The 26,974-nt window shown below is 51.0% G+C and overlaps 1 protein-coding gene across 1 annotated transcript in view; it reads right to left on the bottom strand.

The window, feature by feature from the left end:
* LOC121276829 (complement component C7-like) overlaps window positions 1-26,675 on the bottom strand; it is a 46,620-nt gene extending 19,945 nt beyond the window's left edge. Inside the window, exons 1-7 of the mRNA XM_041185373.1 lie at window positions 26,598-26,675; window positions 24,902-24,951; window positions 22,593-22,659; window positions 17,637-17,778; window positions 12,395-12,536; window positions 8,265-8,403; window positions 2,431-2,589 (exon numbers count right to left, since the gene is read on the bottom strand). Coding sequence (XP_041041307.1) covers window positions 2,431-2,589; window positions 8,265-8,403; window positions 12,395-12,536; window positions 17,637-17,778; window positions 22,593-22,659; window positions 24,902-24,951; window positions 26,598-26,603 — 705 coding nt within the window. The 5' untranslated portion in view covers window positions 26,604-26,675. The remainder of the gene's footprint in view (window positions 1-2,430; window positions 2,590-8,264; window positions 8,404-12,394; window positions 12,537-17,636; window positions 17,779-22,592; window positions 22,660-24,901; window positions 24,952-26,597) is intronic.
* Between the last annotated feature and the right edge of the window lie 299 nt (window positions 26,676-26,974).

The following is a 26,974-nucleotide window of genomic DNA, read 5'->3' as shown; positions in this document are numbered from 1 at the left end:
TAAAGGGTGCGGGGAGTGACGGGGAGAGTGGGATTAGACTGGGTGTGATATTAAAGGGTGCGGGGAGTGAGGGGGAGAGTGGGATTAGACTGGGTGGGATATTAAAGGGTGCGGGTAGTGAGGGGGAGAGTGGAATTAGACTCGGTGGGATATTAAAGGGTGTGGGGAGTGAGCGGGAGAGTGGGATTAGACTGGGTGGGATATTAAAGGGTGCGGGGAGTGAGGGGGAAAGTGGGATTAGACTGGGTGGGATATTAAAGGGTGTGGAGAGTGAGGGGAGAGTGGGATTAGACTGGGTGGGATATTAAAGGGTGTGGGGAGTGTGGGGGAGAGTGGGATTAGACTGGGTGGGATATTAAAGTGTGTGGGGAGTCAGGGGGAGAGTGGGATTAGACTGGGTGGGATATTAAAGGGTGTGGGGAGTGAGGAGGAGAGTGGGATTAGACTGGGTGGGATATTAAAGGGTGTGAGGAGTCAGGGGGAGAGTGGGATTAGACTGGGTGGGTTATTAAAGGGTGCGGTGAGTGAGGGGGAGAGTGGGATTAGACTGGGTGGGATATTAAAGGGTGCGGGGAGTGTGGGGGAGAGTGGGATTAGACTGGGTGGGATATTAAAGGGTGTGGGGAGTGTGGGGGAGAGTGGGATTAGACCGGGTGGGATATTAAAGGGTGTGAGGAGTGAGGGGGAGAGTGGGATTAGACTGGGTGGGATATTAAAGGGTGCGGGGAGTGAGGGGGAGAGTGGGATTAGACTGGGTGTGATATTAAAGGGTGCGGGGAGTGAGGGGGAGAGTGGGATTAGACTGGGTGGGATATTAAAGGGTGTGGGGAGTGTGGGGGAGAGTGGGATTAGACTGGGTGGGATATTAAAGGGTGCGGGGAGTGTGGGGGAGAGTGGGATTAGACTGGGTGGGATATTAAAGGGTGTGGGGAGTGTGGGGGAGAGTGGGATTAGACTGGGTGGGATATTAAAGGGTGCGGGGAGTGAGGGGGAGAGTGGGATTAGACTGGGTGGGATATTAAAGGGTGCGGGGAGTGAGGGGAGAGTGGGATTAGACTGGGTGGGATATTAAAGGGTGCGGGGAGTGAGGGGGAGAGTGGGATTAGACTGGGTGGGATATTAAAGGGTGCGGGGAGTGAGGGGAGAGTGGGATTAGACTGGGTGGGATATTAAAGGGAGTGGGGAGTGAGGGGGAGAGTGGGATTAGACTGGGTGGGATATTAAAGGGTGCGGGGAGTGAGGGGAGAGTGGGATTAGACTGGGTGGGATATTAAAGGGTGCGGGGAGTGAGGGGGAGAGTGGGATTAGACTGGGTGGGATATTAAAGGGTGCGGGGAGTGAGGGGATGTGGGATTAGACTGGGTGGGATATTAAAGGGTGTGGGGAGTGAGGGGGAGAGTGGGATTAGACTGGGTGGGATATTAAAGGGTGTGGGGAGTGAGGGGGAGAGTGGGATTAGACTGGGTGGGGTATTAAAGGGTGCGGGTAGTGAGGGGGAGAGTGGGATTAGACTGGGTGGGATATTAAAGGGTGTGGGGAGTGAGGGGATGTGGGATTAGACTGGGTGGGATATTAAAGGGTGTGGGGAGTGAGGGGAGAGTGGGATTAGACTGTGTGGGATATTAAAGGGTGTGGGGAGTGAGGGGGAGAGTGGGATTAGACTGGGTGGGATATTAAAGGGTGCGGGGAGTGAGGGGGAGAGTGGGATTAGACTGGGTGGGATATTAATGGTGTGGGGAGTGAGGGGGAGAGTGGGATTAGACTGGGTGTGATATTAAAGGGTGTGGAGTGAGGGGGAGAGTGGGATTAGACTGGGTGGGATATTAAAGGGTGCGGGTAGTGAGGGGGAGAGTGGGATTAGACTGGGTGGGATATTAAAGGGTTTGAGGAGTGAGGGGGAGAGTATGATTAGACTGGGTGGGATATTAAAGGGTGCGGGGAGTGAGGGGGAGAGTGGGATTAGACTGGGTGGGATATTAAAGGGTTTGAGGAGTGAGGGGGAGAGTGGGATTAGACTGGGTGGGATATTAAAGGGTGTGGGGAGTGAGGGGGAGAGTGGGATTAGACTGGGTGGGATATTAAAGGGTGTGGGGAGTGAGTGGGAGAGTGGGATTAGACTGGGTGGGATATTATAGGGTGCGGGGAGTGAGGGGGAGAGTAGGATTAGACTGGGTGGGATATTAAAGGGTGCGGGGAGTGAGGGGGAGAGTGGGATTAGACTGGGTGGGAGAGTTTGTCTGGGTGAAGGGAGAACAATATCTGTAAAGTGAGGAAATCAGTAATTAAAGGCAGGATCTTGCTGCTAGAAAGACAATCCTTTCCCTGGATATTCTTCACAATATTTCTTCCTCGATCATTGTGAGTCACAGGTTCGCGCTCGTCACTCTGACAATCACCAAGAGCTGGGTTAACGAGGTCTCCGTCACTTACCTTTGATTTCTGGTTGTTTTTGCTGAAAAATTCATCGTGTCTCTGGGAATAACTGGAGAACCATCCCTTGCCCGACTCATCGTATTTCCCTGATGTCGTTTTCAGAAATGACCAGCTGCTCTCGTACATCTGAAACTTGAAATCATTCTGGGCCTTGACCTGAAACATGAAGAATGAAAATTAAACCCAAATCAAAGACCAGCTTTACCCTGTGTAACAGGAATGGGGAGTTACAGGGAGAGTAACAGGAATGGGGAGTTACAGGGAGAGTAACAGGAATGGGGAGTTACAGGGAGAGTAACAGGAATGGGGAGTTACAGGGAGAGTAACAGGAATGGGGAGTTACAGGGAGAGTAACAGGAATGTGGAGGGAGTTACAGGGAGAGGAACAGTGACTAGGAGGGATTTACAGGCAGAGGAATTTCGACTGGGAGGGAGTTACAGGGAGAGTTTACAGGGATTGCGAGGGAGTTACAGGGAGAGCAACAAGGGCTGGGAGGGAGTTACAGGGAGAGCAACAAGGACTGGGAGGGAGTTACAAGGAGAGCAACAAGGACTGGGAGGGAGTTACAGGGAGAGTTTACAGGGATTGCGAGGGAGTTACAGGGAGAGCAACAAGGACTAGGAGGGAGTTACAGGGAGAGTAACAGGGATTGGGAGGGAGTTACAGGCAGAGTAACAGAGATTGCGAGGGAGTTACAGGGAGAGCAACAAGGACTGGGAGGGAGTTACAGGGAGAGTAACAGGGACTGGGAGGGAGTTACAGGGAGAGAAAGAGGGATTGGGAGGGAGTTACACGGAGAGAAACAGGGACTGGTGGGGAGTAACACGGAGAGTAACAGGGACTGGGAGGGAGTTACAGGGAGAGTAACAGGAATTGTGAGGGAGTTACAGGCAGAGTAACAGGGATTGCAAGGAAGTTACAGGGAGAGCAACAAGGACTGGGAGGGAGTTATAGGGAGAAAAACATGGATTGGGAGGGAGTTACAGAGATAGCAACAGGGATTGGGAGGGAGTTACAGGGAGAGTAACAGGGACTGGGAGGGAGTTACAGGGAGAGCAACAGGGATTGGGAGGGAGTTACAGGGAGAGCAACAGGGATTGGGAGCGAGTTAGAGGAAGAGTAACAGGAATTGGGTGGGAATTACAGGGAGAGAAACATGGATTGGGAGGGAGTTACATGGGGAGTAACAGAGATTGAGAGGGAATTGCAGGGAGAGTGAAGGGGATTGGGATGGAGTTACAGGGAGAGTGACAGGAATTGGGAGGGAGTTACAGGGAGAGTGACAATGATTGGGAGGGAGTTACAGGGAGAGTGACAGGGATTGGCAGGGAGTTACAGGGAGAGTCACAGGGATTGGGAGGGAGTTACAGGGAGAGAAACAGGAATTGGAAGGGAGTTACAGGGAGAGAAACAGGAATTGTGAGGGAGTTATAAGGAGAGAAACAGGAATTGTGAGGGAGTTACAGGGAGAGAAACATGGATTGGGAGGGAGTTACAGGGAGAGTAACAGGAATTTTGAGGGAGTTACAGGGAGAGAAACATAGATTGGGAGGGAGTTACAAGGAGAGTAACAGGAATTGGGAGGGAGTTACATGAGGAGTAACAGGGATTCAGAGGGAATTACAGGGAGAGAAACAGGAATTGGGAGGGAGTTACAGAGAGAGAAAGAGGTATTTTGAGGGAGAGAAACACGGATTGTGAGGGAGTTACAGGGAGAGTAACAGGGACTGGAGGGAGTTACATGGAGAGAAACATGGATTGGGTGGGAGTTACAGGGAGAGAAACAGGAATTGTGAGGGAGTTACAGGGAGAGAAACAGGAATTGTGAGGGAGTTACAGGGAGAGAAACAGGAGTTGTGAGGGAGTTACAGGGAGAAAAACATGGATTGGGAGAGAGTTACAGGGAGAGTAACAGGAATTTTCAGGGAGTTACAGGGAGAGAAACATGGATTGGGAGGGAGAGTAACAGGAATTGGGAGGGAATTACAGGGAGAGAAACAGGAATTGCGAGGGAGTTACAGGGAGATTAACAGGGACTGGAGGGAGTTACAGGGAGAGTAACAGGAATTGAGAGGGAGTTACAGGGAGAGAAACAGGAATTGTGAGGGAGTTACAGGGAGAGAAACAGGAATTGTGAGGGAGTTACAGGGAGAGTAACAGGAATTGAGAGGGAGTTACAGGAAGAGAAACAGGAATTGTGAGGGAGTTACAGGGAGATTAACAGGAACTGGAGGGAGTTACAGGGAGAGAAACATGGATTGGGGGGGAGTTACATAGGGAGTAACAGGGATTCAGAGCGAATTACAGGGAGAGTAACAGGGATTGTGAGGGAGTTACAGGGAGAATGACAGGGATTGGGATGGAGTTACAGGGAGAGTAACAGGGACTAGGAGGGAGTTACAGGGAGAGTAACAGGGATTGGGAGGGAGTTACAGGGAGACCGTCCCCTCTGCCCGCACACAGAGTGCATAGCGCTTCCCGCTGGACATCACGCTGGGCGTGTCTTAATTAACCCGCCCACATAAAATGGCGGCTGGTGCCCCTTCTCTGGCGGGGATCAGCTCCCCACCCACCAGAGATTAGGTCAGGACCACCCACCCGACAGGCAGAAAATTCTACCCAATGAGAAGGGTCAAAGCTCTTGAGAATTGCACTGCCCACTCACGAACCCCTACCTACGCCCCCCCCACGACCCCCTACCCACGCCCCCCCCACGACCCCCTACCCACGCCCCCCCCACGACCCCCTACCCATGTCCCCCCACGACCCCCTACCCACACCCCCCCCAAAACCCCCTACCCACGCCCCCACTCATGCCCCCCCTCCCACGACCCTTACCGACGACCCCCTACCCACGCCCCCCCCACGACCCCCTACCCACACCCCCCCCAAAACCCCCTACCCACGCTCCCCCCATGACCCCCTAGCCACACCCCCCCAAAACCCCCTACCCACGCCCCCCCACTCATACCCCCCCACCCACAACCCTTACCCACGACCCCCTACCCACGCCCCCCACTCACGCCCCCCCACCCACGACCCTTACCCCACGACCCCCTACCCACATCCCCCACTCACGCCCCCTCACCCACGACCCCTCCACCCATGCCCCTCCAACCACGCCCCCCACCCACCACCCAAGACCCCCCACCCACCACCTATGCCCCCCACCCACGCCCTCCACCCACACTCTCCACTCACACTCTCCAACAAACTGTCCACTCACACTGTCCACTCACACTGTCCATTCACACTGTCCACCCACACTGTCCATTCACACTGTCCACCCACACTGTCCATTCACACTGTCCACTCACACTGTCCATTCACACTGTCCACTCACACTGTCCACTCACACTGTCCATTCACACTGTCCACTCACACTGTCCACTCACACTGTCCATTCACACTGTCCACTCACACTGTCCACTCACACTGTCCACTCACACTGTCCATTCACACTGTCCACCCACACTGTCCACTCACACTGTCCATTCACACTGTCCACCCACACTGTCCATTCACACTGTCCACTCACACTGTCTATTCCCACTGTCCAGTCACACTGTCCACTCACACTGTCTATTCCCACTGTCCACTCACACTGTCCACTCACACTGTCTATTCCCACTGTCCACCCACACTGTCCACCCACACTGTCCACCCACACTGTCCATCCACACTGTCCACCCACACTGTCCACCCACACTGTCCACCCACACTGTCCACCCACACTGTCCACTCACACTGTCCACTCACACTGTCCACTCACACTGTCCATTCACACTGTCCACCCACACTGTCCACTCACACTGTCCATTCACACTGTCCACCCACACTGTCCATTCACACTGTCCACTCACACTGTCTATTCCCACTGTCCAGTCACACTGTCCACTCACACTGTCTATTCCCACTGTCCACTCACACTGTCCACTCACACTGTCTATTCCCACTGTCCACCCACACTGTCCACCCACACTGTCCACCCACACTGTCCATCCACACTGTCCACCCACACTGTCCACCCACACTGTCCACCCACACTGCCCACTCACACTGCCCACCCACACTGTCCACCCACACTGCCCACTCACACTGCCCACCCACACTGTCCATCCACACTGTCCATTCACACTGTCCACTCACACTGTCTATTCCCACTGTCCAGTCACACTGTCCACTCACACTGTCTATTCCCACTGTCCACTCACACTGTCCACTCACACTGTCTATTCCCACTGTCCACCCACACTGTCCACCCACACTGTCCACCCACACTGTCCATCCACACTGTCCACCCACACTGTCCACCCACACTGTCCACCCACACTGCCCACTCACACTGCCCACCCACACTGTCCACCCACACTGCCCACTCACACTGCCCACCCACACTGTCCATCCACACTGTCCACCCACACTGTCCACCCACACTGTCCACCCACACTGTCCACCCACACTGTCCACCCACACTGCCCATCCATTCCCTGAATCCACAGTATTTGGAGAGACGCTCCAGGATTTGTGGGATCACTTTGTTAAACCCCAGTTTCCAAAGCAGCTTCTTCAGCCTGATTGGCCCACAGCATCTTGACCATTTTCCCAGGCAGACCATGGGCAACAAGGGGGCACAGGAGTGGCTGGAGGGGCAATGCCCTCCCCACCTGGTGGTCAGTCAGCATCTGCCTCTCAGACCGGAAACAGTTAGACTGACCATTGGAAATGGCCGAGCCCAGCCTGATGATTCTGGACTTCACAGGAGGGGTGAGGGGAGGGGATGGAGTGTGTTAGAGGGTAGGGAGAGAGGAACTTTCAGAGGAACGCTGATATTGGCAGCAATAATCTAAAGGTAGAGGGAGAGGGAGAGAGAGGGTGATGTGGTGGATTTGCTGGGGAACTATATTGTCTGGTGTGAATGGCGAAAGGCACTGGGGTGGTTTACCGATTGGACTCAGCACAGGACAGCAGTTATACTGCCTGGCCTCCCCTCACATTATTGGAAATTCTCCAGCCCTGTGGCGATGGGTTTGGAGGTGGAGGGTGGGAAAATCAGAGGGGCCCAGGAACCTCCCCTGGATGGGGCTGCGCATATATAATCACACTGAGTAAAGGGGCTGGCAATCCAGCCGCATCTCCGACATGTCACAGACAGCGAGAGTGCCGCTCACCCCCAGTGAATGCGGAGGTCGGCAGCCTCCCTGTGCCAGACCAGAGGGCCAGTGGAGGGCCCATGACCCAGTAAAGGGGCTACAAGCAGCAAAGCCCACACTCTCAGCTGAAGCTGATCCAGTAGAGTTGTTCCCCCTCAGTCCCGGTGGGCTTGCTGGCCTCGGCCTGGTTTCAATCTCTGCTGCAGTTCCGGGGCCTCTCCGTGTTGGGGAGCCCTCACAGTCTCCAACCCGCCTCTCCGGCCTGGACTAGCATCACTGGGAGCCGGGATACCATCAGTAACAGGACCGCAAAGGCTCCAGTGAGGAAGCTCCTCCCGGAAGATTAAGGAGCGGGCCTAATTTGGTTCTGTATCTGCCAGGCAGGAAACTCACTTCAAACTCTGCAGTGTAAGTAAGAGAGGGTGAAGTGCCGTGTTATGGAGTGCACGATTACAGAGTAGAATTGCTGTGAGTTAGGTGAAGAGGAGGGGGAGGCGCTCAATGCAAGGAAGCACAGGTCAGGGACTTAACTTGCCCCCAAGGCCTGGGTCCCAGTGCTCACAGGAAAATGCAGCCCCAACAGCCTGAGGTAATTTCAGTCGTGACATTCACAACCAGAGCGTTCATCATTCAAAGCATTGTCCATCAGGACTCAATCCCGGGGCCTCACACATTACCTGGAAGGTGTACTGTAGAATACTCTCTGGGAGACGGTAGTATTCCCGGTTATCTCCACTGAAAATCTTCCGGCAAGTTCCACCAAAAAATTTGGTATTGATTACAGGTCCCCGAAATTCTCCCCTAATAATATCAAAGCTTAAAGAAAAAAACACATTGATGAGAGACCAGGGATTGAAAACAGATCACTCAGCTCACTAAACACACTCTCCCTATCACTGACTCTACCCACCCATTTAATCCCCTCCCACAGCCCCATGTACACTCTCCCCTATCACTGACTCTACCCACCCATTTAATCCCCTCCCACATCCCCATGTACACTCTCCCCTATCACTGACTCTACCCACCCATTTAATCCCCTCCCACATCCCCATGTACACTCTCCCCTATCACTGACTCTACCCACCCATTTAATCCCCTCCCACAGCCCCATGTACACTCTCCCCTATCACTGACTCTACCCACCCATTTAATCCCCTCCCACAGCCCCACGTACACTCGCCCCTATCACTGACTCTACCCACCCATTTAATCCCCTCCCACAGCCCCATGTACACTCGCCCCTATCACTGACTCTACTCACCCATTTAATCCCCTCCCACAGCCCCATGTACACTCTCCCCTATCACTGACTCTACTCACCCATTTAATCCCCTCCCACATCCCCATGTACACTCTCCCCTATCACTGACTCTACCCACCCATTTAATCCCCTCCCACGTCCCCATGTACACTCTCCCCTATCACTGACTCTACCCACCCATTTAATCCCCTCCCACATCCCCACGTACACTCTCCCCTATCACTGACTCTACCCACCCATTTAATCCCCTCCCACAGCCCCATGCACACTCACTAGCTCAGTAGCCCCACCACTAGCAGTGGCCATTATTGATATTGCAGCTCTGGGGTGAGAGCACCCTCAATGGTCAGGCACACTCAAAGACAGGTGAATGTGTTGAGGTGAGGTCAGGTGGTAGGGCGGAATTCCCTGTGATCGATCTGTGCTCTTGCCACAATGGCGGTCATCCCTGCCAGGAGACCCTATCGTACATGATGGAGTGACCATAACAAAGCCACCATAGCTTTTTACTCATGGCCTCTCCACTCAGCTGAGGGTTCTCGATGCCAAATAAATGGACCTCGGAGTCACGAAGTGGCCTTTCCTTGGCCTCCCATTAGGCAGCTGATTGACCCATTTTCTCACCACTTGGAGGTGTGCTCCCCCTCCCCCAGCCCCCAATGCCTTTCCCCACCAGTTTCTCCTTCCATGGGAGGTGATGGCGTAGTGCTATTGTCACTGGGCTTGTAATCCAGAGATCCCCGGATAATGTACTGGGGACCTGAGTTCGAATCCCACCTTGGCAGGTGGTAGAATTTGAATTCAGTAAAAATCTGAAATTAAAACCTATTGATCACCATGAAGCCATTGTTGTCTGGAAAAACCCCATCTGGGTCACTAATACCCTTTATGGAAGGAAATCTGCTGTCCTTACCTGGTCTGGCCTACATGTGACTCCAGACCCACAGCAATGTGGTTGACTCTTAAATGACCTAGCAAGCCACTCAGCCCTATAAAACAGCTACAAGGTCTATGAGAACGGACCACCCGGCTTTGACCGAGGTTCCGTAAACAACATCAAACTCGACCCCGCAAAGTCCTCCTTACTAACATCTGGGAGCTAGTGCCAAAATTGGGAGAGCTGTCTCACAGACTAGTCAAGCAACAGCCTGACGGAGTCATCCCCTCAGAATCATACCTTACAGATAATGTCCCAGACACCACCATCACCATCCCTGGGTATGTCCTATCCCACCGGCAGGGCAGGCCCAGCAGAGGTGGTGGCACAGTGGTATACAGTCAGGAGGGAGTTGCCCTGGGAGTCCTCAATATCAACTCCAGACCCCATGAAGTCTCATGGCATCAGGTCAAACATGGACAAGGAAACCTCCTGCTGATTACCACGTACCGCCCTCCCTCAGCTGATGAATCAGTGCACTTCCATATTGAACACAACTTGGAGGAAGCACTGAGGGTGGCGAGGGTGCAGAATGTACTCTGGGTGGGGGACTTTAATCTCCATTACTAAGAATGGCTTGGTGGCACCACTACTGACCGAGCTGGCCAAGTCCTAAAAGACATAGCACTGGAGGAGGAGGTTCCACAAATCTCCCCATCCTCAATGATGGGAGAGCCCAGCACATCAGTGCAAAAGATAAGGCTGAAGCATTTGCTACAATCTTCAGCCAGAAGTGCCGAATGGATGATCCATCTCGGCCTCCTCTAGAGGTCCCCAGCATCACAGATGCCAGCCTTCAGCCAATTCGATTCACTCTACATGATATCAAGAAACATCTGAAGGCACTGAATACTGCAATGGGCGCTGACAATATTCCAGCAATAGTACTGAAGATTTGTGCTCCAGAACTTGCTGCACCCCTAGCCAAGCTGTTCCAGTACAGCTACAACACTGGCATCTACCCAGCTATGTGGAAAATAACCAAGGTATGTCCTGTACACAAAAAGCAGCACAAATCCAACCTGGACAATTACTGCCCCATCAGTCTACTCTCGATCATCAGTAAAGTGATGGAAGGGGTCATCAACAGTGCTTATCAAGCAGCACTTGCTTAGCAATAACCTGCTCACTGATGCCCAGTTTGGGTTCCGCCAGGGTCACTCAGCTCCTGACCTCATTACAGCCTTGGTTCAAACATGGACAAAAGAGCTGAACTCCCAAGATGAGATGTGAGTGACTGCCCTTGACATCAAAGGAGCATTTGACTGAGTGTGGCATCAAGGAGCCCCAGCAAAACTGGAGTCAATGCGAATTGGGGGAAAACTCTCCGCTGGTTGGAGTCATACCTAGCACAAAGGAAGATGGTTGTGGTTGTTGGTTGTCAGTCATCTCAGTTCCAGGACATCACTGCAGGAGTTCCTCAGGGTAATGTCCTCGGCCCAACCATCTTCAGCTGCTTCATCAATGACCTTCCTTCCATCATAAGGTCAGAAGTGGGGATGATCGCTGATGATTGCACAATGTTCAGCACCATTCACGACTCCTCAGATACTGAATCAGTCCATGTCCAAATGCAGCAAGACCTGGACAATATCCAGGCTTGGGCTGACAAGTGGCAAGTAACATTCACGCCACACAAGTGTCAGGCAATGACCATCTCCAACAAGAGAGAATCCAACCATTGCCCCATCATATTCGATGGCATTACCATCACTGAATCCCTCAGTATCAACATCTTCGAGGATACCATTGACCAGAAACTGAACTGGACTAGCCATAAAATACTGTGGCTACAAGAACAGTTCAGAGGCTAGGAATTGTGTAACGAGTAACTCACCTCCTGACTCCCCAAAGCCTGTCCACCATCTACAAGGCTCAAGTCAGGAGTGTGATGGAATACTCCCCACTTGCCTGGATGAGTGCAGCTCCCACAACACTCAAGAAGCTTGACACCATTCAGGACAAAGCAGCTCAATTGATTGGCACCACATCCATAAACATTCACTTCCTCCACCACCGACACACAGTAGCAGCAGTGTGTACTATCTACAAGATGCACTGCAGGAATTCACCACAGCTCCTTCGACAGCACCTTCCAAACCCACAACCATCACAATCTAGAAGGACAAGGGCAGCAGATAGATGGGAAAACCACCACCTGGAAGTTCCCCTCCAAACCACTCACCATCCTGACTTGGAAATATATTTCCGTTCCTTCACTGTTGCTGGGTCAAAATCCTGGAACTCCCTCCCTAACAGCGCTGTGGGTGTACCTACACCACATGGACTGCAGTGGTTCAAGGCAGCTCACCACCACCTTCTCAAGGGCAATTAGGGATGGGCAATAAATGCTGGCCCAGCCAGCGACGCCCACATCCCATGAATGAATTAAAAAACACAGACAGATAACTGAACTCTCACAAACACACATCCACACTCAGAGCAATCGTCATTCACTCACAGACACTCCCACATACGTAGACCCAGACACTAAGAAACACAGCCTCATGCTTTCCTACACTCTGATCCTATTCCAGTGCCATGGAACAGCGGGCCTCAGCACCTTCTCATTGTTCAGACCAACCCGCAGTGTCTGACCGCCTTACCCATTCCCCGTTAGTTCTGCCTGGGGTGGGATTTTATCGATGTCACACGCCATCTTGCGATCCCCACAGTTTGCTTCATCAGCTCCATCTCCCTCACAGTCCTCATCTCCATTACACACCAGGGCCTCACTGACACACTGCCCTGTGAAAAGATAGAAGCCACACATTACAGGCAACCATAACACTTATCCCATAGTGAAACTCAGAACCAGAGACGCCAGGAAACCATGTAGCTGATATCGAGCTTCAAAGGTCAGCAAAGGTCAGATTCCAGGGTAAGACATGTTCACGAGAGAGATGCTCATGACAGTGAGAGATATTGGTACTCAGGAGATATACACGACTACACCAAATAATCCTCCCGCTACAGGTACAGCACGGGGTTAGATACAGAGTAAATCTCCCTCTACACTGTCCCCATCAAACACTCCCAGGACAGGTACAGCACGGGGTTAGATACAGAGTAAATCTCCCTCTACACTGTCCCCATCAAACACTCCCAGGATAGGACAGCACGGTGTTAGATACAGAGTAAAGCTCTCTCTACACCGTCCCCATCAAACACTCCCAGGACAGGTACAGCACGGGGTTAGATACAGAGTAAATCTCCCTCTACACCGTCCCCATCAAACACTCCCAGGACAGGTACAGCACGGGGTTAGATACAGAGTAAATCTCCCTCTACACCGTCCCCATCAAACACTCCCAGGACAGGTACAGCACGGGGTTAGATACAGAGTAAATCTCCCTCTACACTGTCCCCATCAAACACTCCCAGGACAGGTACAGCACGGGGTTAGATACAGAGTAAATCTCCCTCTACACCGTCCCGATCAGACCCTCCCAGGACAGGTACAGCACGGGGTTAGATACAGAGTAAAGCTCCCTCTACACTGTCCCCATCAAACACTCCCAGGACATGTATAGCACGGTGTTAGATGCAGAGTTAGGCTCCCTCTACACTGTCCCCATCAAACACTCCCAGGACAGGTACAGCACGGGGTTAGATACAGAGTAAATCTCCCTCTACACTGTCCCCATCAAACACTCCCAGGACAGGTACAGCACGGGGTTAGATACAGAGTAATGCTCCCTCTACACCGTCCCCATCAAACACTCCCAGGACAGGTAGAGCACGGGGTTAGATACAGAGTAAATCTCCCTCTACGCTGTCCCCATCAAACACTCCCAGGACAGGTACAGCACAGGGTCAGATACAGAGTAAAGCTCCCTCTACACTGTCCCCATCAAACACTCCCAGGACAGGTACAGCACGGGGTTAGATACAGAGTAAAGCTCGCTCTACACCGTCCCCATCAAACACTCCCAGGACAGGTACAGCACGGGGTTAGATACAGAGTAAAGGTCCCTCTACACTGTCCCCATCAAACACTCCCAGGACAGGTACAGCACGGGGTTAGATACAGAGTAAATCTCCCTCTACACTGTCCCCATCAAACACTCCCAGGACAGGTACAGCACGGGGTTACATACAGAGTAAAGCTCCCTCTACACTGTCCCCATCAAACACTCCCAGGACAGGTACAGCACAGGGTTACATACAGAGTAAAGCTCCTTGTACACTGTCCCCATCAAACACTCCCAGGACAGGTACAGCACGGGGTTAGATACAGAGTAAATCTCCCTCTACACTGTCCCCATCAAACACTCCCAGGACAGGTACAGTATGGGGTTAGATACAGAGTAAATCTCCCTCTACTCTGTCCCCATCAAACACTCCCAGGACAGGTACAGCACGGGGTTTGATACAGAGTAAATCTCCCTCTACACTGTCCCCATCAAACACTCCCAGGACAGGTACAGCACGGGGTTAGATACAGAGTAAATCTCCCTCTACACCGTCCCCATCAAACACTCCCAGGACAGGTACAGCACGGGGTTAGATACAGAGTAAATATCCCTCTACACTGTCCCCATCAAACACTCCCAGGACAGGTACAGCACGGGGTTAGATACAGAGTAAATCTCCCTCTACACTGTCCCCATCAAACACTCCCAGGACAGGTACAGTATGGGGTTAGATACAGAGTAAATCTCCCTCTACTCTGTCCCCATCAAACACTCCCAGGACAGGTACAGCACGGGGTTTGATACAGAGTAAAGCTCCCTCTACACTGTCCCCATCAAACACTCCCAGGACAGGTACAGCACGGGGTTAGATACAGAGTAAAACTCCCTCTACACTGTCCCCATCAAACACTCCCAGGACAGGTACAGCACGGGGTTAGATACAGAGTAAATCTCCCTCTACACTGTCCCCATCAAACACACCCAGGACAGGTACAGCACGGGGTTAGATACAGAGTAAATCTCCCTCTACACCGTCCCCATCAAACACTCCCAGGACAGGTACAGCACGGGGTTAGATACAGAGTAAAACTCCCTCTACACCGTCCCCATCAAACACTCCCAGGACAGGTACAGCACGGGGTTAGATACAGAGTAAAGTTCCCTCTACACTGTCCCCATCAAACACTCCCAGGATAGGACAGCACGGTGTTAGATACAGAGTAAATCTCCATCTACACTGTCCCCATCAAACACTCCCAGGGCAGGACAGTACGGGGTTAGATACAGAGTAAATCTCTGTCTACACTGTCCCCATCAAACACTCCCAGGACAGGTACAGCACGGGGTTAGATACAGAGTAAATCTCTGTCTACACTGTCCCCATCAAACACTCCCAGGACAGGTACAGCACGGGGTTAGATACAGAGTAAAGCTCCCTCTACACTGTCCCCATCAAACACTCCCAGGACAGGTACAGCACGGGGTTAGATACAGAGTAAAGCTCCCTCTACACTGTCCCCATCAAACACTCCCAGGACAGGTACAGCACGGGGTTAGATACAGAGTAAAGCTCCCTCTACACTGTCCCCATCAAACACTCCCAGGACAGGTACAGCACGGGGTTAGATACAGAGTAAACCTCCCTCTACACTGTCCCCATCAAACACTCCCAGGACAGGTACAGCACGGGGTTAGATACAGAGTAAACCTCCCTCTACAGTGTCCCCATCAAACACTCCCAGGACAGGTACAGCACGGGGTTAGATACAGAGTAAATATCCCTCTACACTGTCTCCATCAAACACTCCCAGGACAGGTACAGCACGGGGTTAGATACAAAGTAAAGCTCCCTCCACACTGTCCCGATCAAACACTCCCAGGACAGGTACAGCACGGGGTTAGATACAGAGTAAAACTCCCTCTATACTGTCCCCATCAAACACTCCCAGGACAGGTACAGCACGGGGTTAGATACAGAGTAAAGCTCCCTCTACACTGTCCCCATCAAACACTCCCAGGACAGGTACAGCACGGGGTTAGATACAGAGTAAAACTCCCTCTATACTGTCCCCATCAAACACTCCCAGGACAGGTACAGCACGGGGTTAGATACAGAGTAAACCTCCCTCTACACTATCCCCATCAAACACTCCCAGGACAGGTACAGCACCATGTTAGATACTGAGTAAATCTCCCTCCACACTATCCCCATCAAACACTCCCAGGACAGGTACAGGTCGGGGTTAGATTCAGAAAAATGCTGCCTCTATACCATCCCTTTCTAACACTCCCACGACAGGCACACAACGGTGTTAGATATTGAGTAAACCTCCCTGTACACTGTCCCCATCAAACACTCCCAGGACAGGTACTGCACGGGGTTAGATACAGAGTAAAGCTCACTCTACACTGTCCCCATCAAACACTCCCAGGTCAGGTACTGCACGGGGTTAGATACAGAGTAAACCTCCCTCTACACTGTCCCCATCAAACACTCTCAGGACAGGTACTGCACGGGGTTAGATACAGAGTAAAGCTCCCTCTACACTGTCCCCATCAAACACTCCCAGGACAGGTACAGTATGGGGTTAGATACAGAGTAAACCTCCCTCTACACTGTCCCCATCAAACACTCCCAGGACAGGTACAGCACGGGGTTAGATACAGAGTAAAGATCCCTCTACACTGTCCCCATCAAACCCTCCCAGGACAGGTACTGCACGGGGTTAGATACAGAGTAAACCTCCCTCTACACTGACCCATCAAACACTCCCAGGACAGGTACAGCACGGGGTTAGATACAGAGTAAATCTCCCTCTACACTGACCCATCAAACACTCCCAGGACAGGTACAGCACGGGGTTAGATACAGAGTAAATCTCCCTCTACACTGTCCCCATCAAACACTCCCAGGACAGGTACAGTACGGGGTTAGATACAGAGTAAAGCTCCCTCTACACTGTCCCCATCAAACATTTTCAGGACAGGTACAGCACCATGTTAGATACTGAGTAAATCTCCCTCCACACTATCCCCATCAAACACTCCCAGGACAGGTACAGGTCGGGGTTAGATTCAGAAAAATGCTGCCTCTATACCATCCCTTTCTAACACTCCCACGACAGGCACACAACGGTGTTAGATATTGAGTAAACCTCCCTGTACACTGTCCCCATCAAACACTCCCAGGACAGGTACAGCACGGGGTTAGATACAGAGTAAATCTCCCTCTACACTGTCCCCATCAAACACTCCCAGGACAGGTACAGCACGGGGTTAGATACAGAGTAAATCTCCCTCTACACTGTCCCCATCAAACACTCCCAGGACAGGTACAGCACGGGGTTAGATACAGAGTAAATCTCCCTCTACACTGTCCCCATCAAACACTCCCAGGACAGGTACAGCACGGGGTTAGATACAGAGTAAATCTCCCTCTACACTGTCCCCATCAAACACTCCCAGGACAGGTACAGCATGGGGTTAGATACAGTGTAATGCTCCCTCTACACTGTCCCCATCAAACACTCCCAGGACAGGTACAGCACGGGGTTAGATACAGAGTAATGCTCCCTCTACACTGTCCCCATCAAACACTCCCAGGACAGGAACAGCACGGGGTTAGATACAGAGTAAAGCTCCCACTGTCCTAGCTGTGTGGTTTACTTCAAACCCAGGAGCATCTCCTTTGCACTCGATTTTATCTTCTGTTTTCTCCTACTGCTCACCCTGTGACCTCTCAGAATGAGATCGCTCCGTGTTCCAGGACCCTATCCAGCAGGACCCACTAATGAGGACACCCCTATATATTTGCATGCTGATGCTTTAACCACTTAATGGCATTTCCACTCCTTCTCTTGGTACTGGAATGAGAGCTGTACCTACTGACCCACTGAGCCATCAAAAACCTGGTAGGAGAATGATTCACAACCTGAAGCACATCGAAAGCGATCTGCACAGCCCTCATCCACAGGGCAACCTCTGGCAGAGGCACACGCTCGAATTTCAAATCTGGAACCACTGCACTGGCGACCTCCGAACTGAGCGTATTCCACCACTGATCTCCAGCGAGTCTGTAATAAAACAGAGGGATAGTGTAAGAGAACAAGCCAGCTCCAATCTATACTGATCTCACACACCCCCATCTCTCACACAGAGGCATTACTCTGAGAGAGATTATCTCACAACCAACTGTTAACTTTGTCTCTGTCATATCTCAGATCTATGTAGAGATGATACTAGATTCTATCTGTGTAATGGGTTTTAATCACAGTGTTTTAAAATGTCTGCTCCATGCTTACTACTCTAGCTTCCTGCAACTTGGACAATTTGTTTATGTTTCTTTTCATGCATATTCAAGCTTAACAAATCAAGCACAGTGAGAATCAATTGTAAACAGATTCACATAATCAAACTCAGAACAATTAAACACAACAGCTCCTGAGCTCACCAAACACTCCAGAGGCTGATTCTGTGAATGCGGCCCTCAGAACTGGGAGTGTCAATAATAATTATCAACTGAGCAATCCTGATGTCCACTCACACCCTCAAATCCCCTTCCAGAATAACCCAAAGTGGGAACCCCAGCAGCTCTTCCAATCCTCCTCAATCCAGGGCCAATGATGCCGATTTAAGAGCTTGAACCTCCAGGTGAATATGCCATGGGTGTTGGTGTTACAGGTAAAAAACAAAATGAGAAATAGGAGCAGGAGCAGGTCATTCTGCCTCTTGAGCTGCTCCACCATTCAGTAAGATCACAGTTGATCTTCTACCCCAATCAAACCTCCCTGCACTTTCCCCGTAACCTTGATTCCCTTAGAATCCAAAAGTCTACTAACATCTGTACAGAATACAGTCCATGACTGTGCATTCAATAGTCTCGGCATTAGAGAATTTTAATGATTCACAATTCACTGAGTGAAGAAATTGATTCTCATCTCATTTTGCAATTGTGCCAAGAACCTTATCCTGAGACTGCACTTAACCCGTCGATGTACCTGTCCTGGGTGTGTTTGATGCGGTCAGTGTAGAGGGAGATTTACTCTGTAACTAACCCTGTGCTGTACCTGTCCTGGGTGTGTTTGATGCGGTCAGTGTAGAGGGAGATTTACTCTGTAACTAACCCTGTGCTGTACCTGTCCTGGGTGTGTTTGATGCGGTCAGTGTAGAGGGAGATTTACTCTGTAACTAACCCTGTGCTGTACCTGTCCTGGGAGTGTCTGATGGGGACAGTGTAGAGGGAACTTTATTCTCTATCTAAACCTGTGTTGTACCTGTCCTGGGAGTGTTTGATGGGGACAGTGTAGAGGGAGGTTTACTCTGTATCTAACCCCGAGCTGTACCTGTCCTGGGAGTGTTTGATGGGGACAGTGTAGAGGGAGCTTTACTCTGTATCTAAACCTGTGTTGTACCTGTCCTGGGAGTGTTTGATGGGGACAGTGTAGAGGGAGCTTTACTCTGTATGTAACCCCGTGCTGTACCTGTCCTGGGAGTGTCTGATGGGGACAGTGTAGAGGGAGGTTTACTCTGTATCTAACCCCGAGCTGTACCTGTCCTGGGAGTGTTTGATGGGGACAGTGTAGAGGGAGCTTTACTCTGTATCTAAACCTGTGTTGTACCTGTCCTGGGAGTGTTTGATGGGGACAGTGTAGAGGGAGATTTACTCTGTATCTAACCCCGTGCTGTACCTGTCCTGGGAGTGTTTGATGGGGACAGTGTAGGGGGAGATTTCGACTGTATCTAACCACATGCATCAGTGTAGATTTATTCTGTATCTAACTCTGTGCTGTACCTGTCCTGGGAGTATTTAATGGAGACAGTGTAGAGGGAGCTTTACTCTGTATCTATCCCTGAGCTGTATCTATGCTGGGAGTGTTTGATGGGGACAGTGTAGAGGGAGATTTACTCTGTATCTAACCCCGTGCTGTACTTGTCCTGGGAGTGTTTGATGGGGACAGTGTAGAGGGAGATTTACTCTGTATCTAACCCCGTGCTGTACCTGTCCTGGGAGTGTTTGATGGGGACAGTGTAGAGGGAGATTTACTCTGTATCTAACCCCGTGCTGTACTTGTCCTGGGAGTGTTTGATGGGGACAGTGTAGAGGGAGATTTACTCTGTATCTAACCCCGTGCTGTACTTGTCCTGGGAGTGTTTGATGGGGACAGTGTAGAGGGAGCATTACTCTGTATCTAACCCCGTGCTGTACCTGTCCTGGGAGTGTTTGATGGGGACAGTGTAGAGGGAGCTTTACTCTGTATCTAACCCCGTGCTGTCCCTGTCCTGGGAGTGTTTGATGGGGACAGTGTAGATGGAGCTTTACTCTGCATCTACCCTATATCCCCTTAAATATTTGCCACTGCATCTTTATTGACCTATCCCTTAACCTAATTTGCCAGTTCACCTTAGTCAGTTCAGCTTTCTTGTCCTCATAAGTGCCCTTATTTACGTTTTAAAACATAGTCTCGGACACAGCATTCTTTCCCTCAAACATAATATAATATTCAATCATATCGTGGTTGCTGCTACATAAGGGTGGCTGCAGTTAAACAGCGACACAGGGTTTACAGATAAATCATGACACAGGGTTTTCAGGTAAACAGCGACACTGATTTTACAGTTAAACAGCGACACAGGTTTTACAGTTAAACAGCGACACAGATTTTACAGTTAAACAGCGACACAGATTTTACAGTTAAACAGCGACACATGGTTTACAGTTAAACAGCGACTCGGGGTTAACAGGTAAACAGCGACACGGTTTACAGGTAAACAGCGACTCGGGGTTAACAGGTAAACAGCGACACAGGGTTTACAGATAAACAGCGACACGGGGTTAACAGGTAAACAGCGACACAGGGTTTACAGATAAACAGCAACACGGGGTTAACAGGTAAACAGCGACACAGGGTTTACAGGTAAACAGCGACACGGTGTTAACAGGTAAACAGCGACACAGGGTTTACAGGTAAACAGCGACACGGGGTTAACAGGTAAACAGCGACACGGTTTACAGGTAAACAGCGACTCGGGGTTAACAGGTAAACAGCGACACAGGGTTTACAATAAACAGCGACACGGGGTTAACAGGTAAACAGCGACACAGGGTTTACAGATAAACAGCGACAGGGGTTAACAGGTAAACAGCGACACAGGGTTTACAGGTAAACAGCGACACAGGGTTAACAGGTAAACAGCGACTCGGGGTTAACAGGTAAACAGCGACACAGGGTTAACAGGTAAACAGCGACAAAGTTTACAGATAAACAGCGACACAGGGTTTACAGGCAAACAGCGACTCGGGGTTAACAGGTAAACAGCGACACAGGGTTAACAGGTAAACAGCGACTCGGGGTTAACAGGTAAACAGCGACACAGGGTTTACAGGTAAACAGCGACTCGGGGTTAACAGGTAAACAGCGACTCGGGTTTAACAGGTAAGCAGTGACATGGGGTTAACAGGTAAACAGCGACAAGGTTTACAGATAAACAGCGACACGGTTTACAGGCAAACAGGGACTCGGGGTTAACAGGTAAACAGCGACACAAGGTTTACAGGCAAACAGCGACTCGGGGTTAACAGGTAAACAGCGACACAGGGTTTACAGGTAAATAGCGACACAGGGTTTACAGGTAAACAGCGACAAGGTTTACAGATAAACAGCGACACAGGGCTTACAGGTAAACAGCGACTCGGGGTTAACAGGTAAACAGGGACACGGGGTTAACAGGTAAACAGCGACTCGGGGTTAACAGGTAAACAGCGTCACGGGGTTAACAGGTAAACAGCGACACGGTTTACAGATAAACAGCAACACAGGGTTTACAGTTAAACAGCGACTCGGGGTTAACAGGTAAACAGCGACACAGGGTTTACAGGTAAACAGCGACACGGGGTTAACAGGTAAACAGCGACAGAGGGTTTACAGGTAAACAGCGACACAGGGTTTACAGGTAAACAGCGACTCAGGGTTAACAGGTAAACAGCGACACAGGGTTTACAGGTAAACAGCGACAGAGGGTTTACAGGTAAACAGCGACACAGGGTTTACAGGTAAACAGCGACACAGGGTTTACAGGTAAACAGCGACAGAGGGTTTACAGGTAAACAGCGACACAGGGTTTACAGGTAAACAGCGACACAGGGTTAACAGGTAAACAGCGACTTGGGGTTTACAGGTAAACAGTGACACAGGGTTTACAGGTAAACAGCGACACAGGGTTTACAGGTAAACAGCGACACAGGGTTAACAGGTAAACAGCGACACGGGGTTTACAGGTAAACAGCGACTCGGGGTTTACAGGTAAACAGCGACACAGGGTTTACAGGTAAACAGCGACTCAGGGTTTACAGGTAAACAGCGACTCAGGGTTTACAGGTAAACAGCGACTCAGGGTTTACAGGTAAACAGCGACACAGGGTTTACAGGTAAACAGCGACTCGGGGTTAACAGGTAAACAGCGACACAGGGTTTACAGGTAAACAGCGACTCGGGGTTAACAAGTAAACAGCGACACAGGGTTTACAGGTAAACAGCGACACAGGGTTTACAGGTAAACAGCGACACAGCGTTTACAGGTAAACAGCGACTCGGGGTTAACAGGTAAACAGCGACACAGGGTTTACAGGTAAACAGCGACAGAGAGCTTGTAGCTTGATGTCACCTCATGAGCAATGCCATGACCAAACTTCAAGTCTGAGGAAATGTTCGGCATCAATGCTGAGGGACTCTGACACTTTCCGTTTACCTGTCGGGTCTAACTGTATCGACCACCACTATTCAGAAACTTTAACAAATGTTCCTTTTGGCTCTTGCACTGTGGCTGTTTGGTCGTCTGCTCACCCCCTCGGGACCTCGAGCTACGTGGCCAATAGTAATTGTTAACTAACCTGAGTGTTGTTACAGCCCTCACACTCACTCCAGGGGCTGAACTGTCCCCACTGGCAGTTGACCGCACTGTTGGCAGAGAAGGCAGGAGTTAGACCAGGTGCAAAATGTAGTTAGCGCAGTCCCACTCTGACTATGATCATCCCACCAATGTATTCACTTCAAACAAAATACAGAACAAGGCTTTCAAACACATCCTACTGCATTTGTTGCTCCCAATGTGGTCTCCTCTACATTGGAGAGACCAAACGCAGACTGGGCGACCGCTTTGCAGAACACCTTCAGTCTGTCCGCAAGCATGACCCAGACCTCCTTGTCGCTTGCCATTTCAACACTCCACCCTGCTCTCATGCCCACATGTCCGTCCTTGGCTTGCTGCATTGTTCCAGTGAATCTCAACGCAAACTGGAGGAACAGCACCTCATCTTCCGACTAGGCATTTTACAGCCTTCCGGACTGAGTATTGAGTTCAACAATTTTAGATCATGACTCTCTCCTCCATCCCCACCCCCTTTCCGATCCCCTTTTTTTTCCAATAATTTAAATAGATTTTTCTTTTCCCACCTATTTCCATTATTTTTAAATGTATTTCCATCCATTGTTTTATCTCTAACTTTTAGCCTTTTTCAATCCCTTCCCCCCACCCCACCCCCACTAGGGCTATCTGTCCCTTGCTTGTCCTGCTTTCTACCCTTAATTAGCACATTCCTTAGATAATATCACCACCTTCAACAGCTCTTTGTCCTTTTGTCTGTGACATCTTTTGGTTATCTCCACCTATCACTGGCCCTCTATCCAGCTCTACTTGTCTCACCCCCCTTTAAACCAGCTTATATTTCACCTCTCTTCTATTTTTCCTTAGTTCTGTTGAAGGGTCATTCGGACTCGAAACGTTAACTGTGTTCCTCTCCGCAGATGCTGTCAGATCTGCTGAGTTTTTCCAGGTATTTTTGTATTTGTTTTGGATTTCCAGCATCCGCAGTTTTTTTGCTTTTAAACACATCCTGATACTTGTGGAGGTTCTAACAGTTCATTCAGAGATCTTATTACACCGGCCAATTTAACTCATTAGATCATTTGGTGCTAACCATTGGATGATTCCCCTGATCTCTTTAACCCCTCCCTCTCACAGGGGGTGGGGGTGGGGGTGACAGGGGGTGGGGGGTGGGGGGTTAGGGGTATGGGGGGTGAGGGGGTAGTGGTAGGGGGGGGTGGGGGTAGGTGGGTGGGGCTGGTGGGGGTAGGAGGTGGGTGTGGGGGTAGGGGGGGGCGGTGGGGATGGGGGGGTAGGGTGGGGGTGGGGGTAGGGGGGTGTTTGAGCCTCTCAGCCTTTCTCCCCATATCCCACAACCTCAATATCCCTCAATCCCTCTCTCCTCCCTCCATCCCCCTCTACTTCTACCTGCATCTCACTCCCCTTGTCCCTGAATTGCTCCCCCCTTATCCCTCCATCACTCACCCTCAACACCCCATTCCTCTCTCCTTGGGCTCCCATCCCTTTTCCCTCGTCCCTCCATCACTGTCCCCTTACCCCTCCAGCCTTCTTCCCTCCTCCCTCAATCCCTGTCCCCTCCTCTCTCCACCCCTCTCTCCATGGCCCTCCATCCCCCCTCCCTCATCCATCCATTCTTCCTCCTCACTCATCCCTCCATCCATTTCCCCTTGTTCCTCAGCCCCTCTCCCCTCTCCCCTCCATCACTTCTCCCTCATCCCTCCACCCCTCTCCCTTCCTCCCTCAATCCCTCCTCTCTCATTCCTCCATTCCTCTCTCCACAAGGCCTTCATCTCCCTCCACTCATTCCTCCAATTTTCCTCCTTCATTCATCCATCCCCCTCCACTCATCCTTCCCACCCTTCTCCCTCATTCCTCCATTCATCTTCCCTCAGCAGTCCATCTGTCCTCCCTCAGCATCCATCCCCTCCCTCCATCCCTCCTCCATCATCTTTCTGTCTCCTCCCCTCATCCCTCCATTCCTCTCCCCTCATACCTCCATCCTTTTTCTGTCGTCCCTCCAGCCCAGTCCCTGCAAACCTCCTTCCCTCTATCTTTGTCCCTCAACCCCTCTCCCCTCATCCCTCTTCCCTCATCCCTCCATCTGTCTCCCCTTCCCACCCAATCCCTTTCCCAGCATCCCTCCATTTTCTCCCCTCCTCCATCCATCCCTCTCCCTTCCTCCCTCATCCCTCCTCCCTCATCCCTCCATCCCTCTCCCTTCCTCCCTCATTCCCTCTCCCTCATCCCTCAATCCCCTCGCTGGACCTGCTGAAGTCCGAGTGCTTCACAGGGCAGGACAGGAAGTTGTTCACTTACGAATATTGTCCATGGGCCTTGGCCATCACCATGGAAACCAGGAGCAGGAGCTAAAGGAGCAGAAAGTGAGCATCAAACAGTCGCAGCTTCTTTACCCTCTCCAGCTCTCTGGAATTTCACACCTTGATTTCTCTGTCCTGGCCCACTGAAGGAGACTATTCAGCCCATTCCCTGCCCACAAACCCACAGCTGCAACGCTGGCATCTACTCGGCTATGTGGAAAATTGCCCAGGTGTTTCTTGTGCACACAAAGCAGGACAAACTCAACCTGGCCAATTACCGCCCCATCAGTCTACTCTCCATCATCAGTAAAGTAATGGAAGGGGTCATCAACAGTGCTATCAAGCAGCACTTGCTTAGCCATAACCTGCTCACTGATGCCCAGTTGGAGTCTGCCAGGGTCACTCAGCTCCTGACCTCATTACAGCCTTGGTTCAAACATGGACAAAAGAGCTGAACTCCAGATGTGAGGTGAGAGTGACTGCCCTTGACATCAAGGCAGCATTTGACCGTGTGTGGCATCAAGGAGCCCCAGCAAAACTGGAATCAATGGGAATCAGGGGGAAAACTCTCCGCTGGTTGGAATCATACCTAGCGCAAAGGAGGATGGTTGTGGTTGTTGGAGGTCAGTCATCTCAGCTCCAGTACATCACTGCAGGAGTTCCTCAGGGTAGTGTCCTCGGCCCAACCATCTTCAGCTGCTTCATCAATGACCTTCCTTCCATCATAAGGTCAGAAGTGGGGATGTTCGCTGATGATTGCACAATGTTCAGCACCATTCGCGACTCCTCAGATACTGAAGCAGCCCATGTCAAAATGCAGCAAGACCTGGACAATATCCAGGCTTGGACTGACAAGTGACAAGTAACATTCGCACCACACAAGTGCCGGGCAATGACCATCTCCAACAAGAGAGAATCCAACCATCACCCCTTGATGTTCAATGGCATTACTATCACTGAATTCCCCACTATCAACACTCTGGGAGTGACCAGAAACTGAACTGGACTAGCCATATAAATACTGTGGCTACAAGAGCAGGTCAGAGGCTGGGAATCCTGCGGAGAGTGACTCCCCTCCTGGCTCCCCAAAGCCTGTCCACCATCTACAAGGCACAAGTCAGGAGTGTGATGGAATACTCTCCACTTGCATGGATGAGTGCAGCTCCCACAACACTCAAGAAGCTGGACACCATCCAGGACAAAGCAGCCCCGCTTGATTGGTACCATTAGCCATTCTCCCCCTGTCACACTCTTGCCATCACCCTGCTACCCTTGATGTGTAATGGGGTGGTATATTTGTCATAGATTCTGCTATTCCTTGCTGCATTCACACGGACATGGATGTCACGCCGGTGAGAATGTCCCTGCCTCCCCTGGTTCACCAGCCAGGTTCCAGCCTCCCACCTCCCAATGCCTGTTTCTCCCGATGATTAGGAGAAGCATCCTTCACTCCCTGTGATGCATCATCCACCTTCCCATCAATGAATTACCATCTCCTCCTACCCAATCACTGCAGCAAGTCAACATCTCCACAAGGAGCTCTCAGAACCTGTCAGGTTGTTTCTAGCCAGTGTGTTTACCACCATGGAGCCGAGGGCTCACCCCCCACCCCCTCACCTCCGCCCTCCCCCCACACTCACCGCCCCCTCCTCACTGAATAACTACCATGCTCTTATAAAGAGTGAATGTTGTACCTTCATCGCTGCGCAGAGTCGGCTGATCTCATGCTAACTGTGTCAAGAGACTTACTGGCTGCAGCGTTTGTGTTGTTGGTCAATACTTGGATACAATTCACACATTCCAGCACCAGATTACACAACAGTGAAGATTGGTTCCTGCCCCCGACCACTCGATTCCTGTCCCAAACAGAATATGTGTTTGAGCTTGTGTGTGCGTGTGTGTGTGTGTGTCTGTGTGTCTGTGTTTGTGTGTATGTGTGTTTGTTTGTGAGAGTATGTGTCTGTGAGTGTGTGCATTTGTGAGAGTGTGTGAATGTGCGTTTGTGTGTATGTGAAAGTGTGTGTGTTTCTATGTATCTCTGAGTGTGTGTGTTTTGTGCGTGTGTGTTGCA

Source organism: Carcharodon carcharias, chromosome 4 (genome assembly GCF_017639515.1).
Source record: "Carcharodon carcharias isolate sCarCar2 chromosome 4, sCarCar2.pri, whole genome shotgun sequence".
Taxonomy (NCBI): domain Eukaryota; kingdom Metazoa; phylum Chordata; class Chondrichthyes; order Lamniformes; family Lamnidae; genus Carcharodon; species Carcharodon carcharias.
Note: the sequence above shows the minus strand (reverse complement) of the source record. Positions and strands in the feature narration are given on the sequence as shown.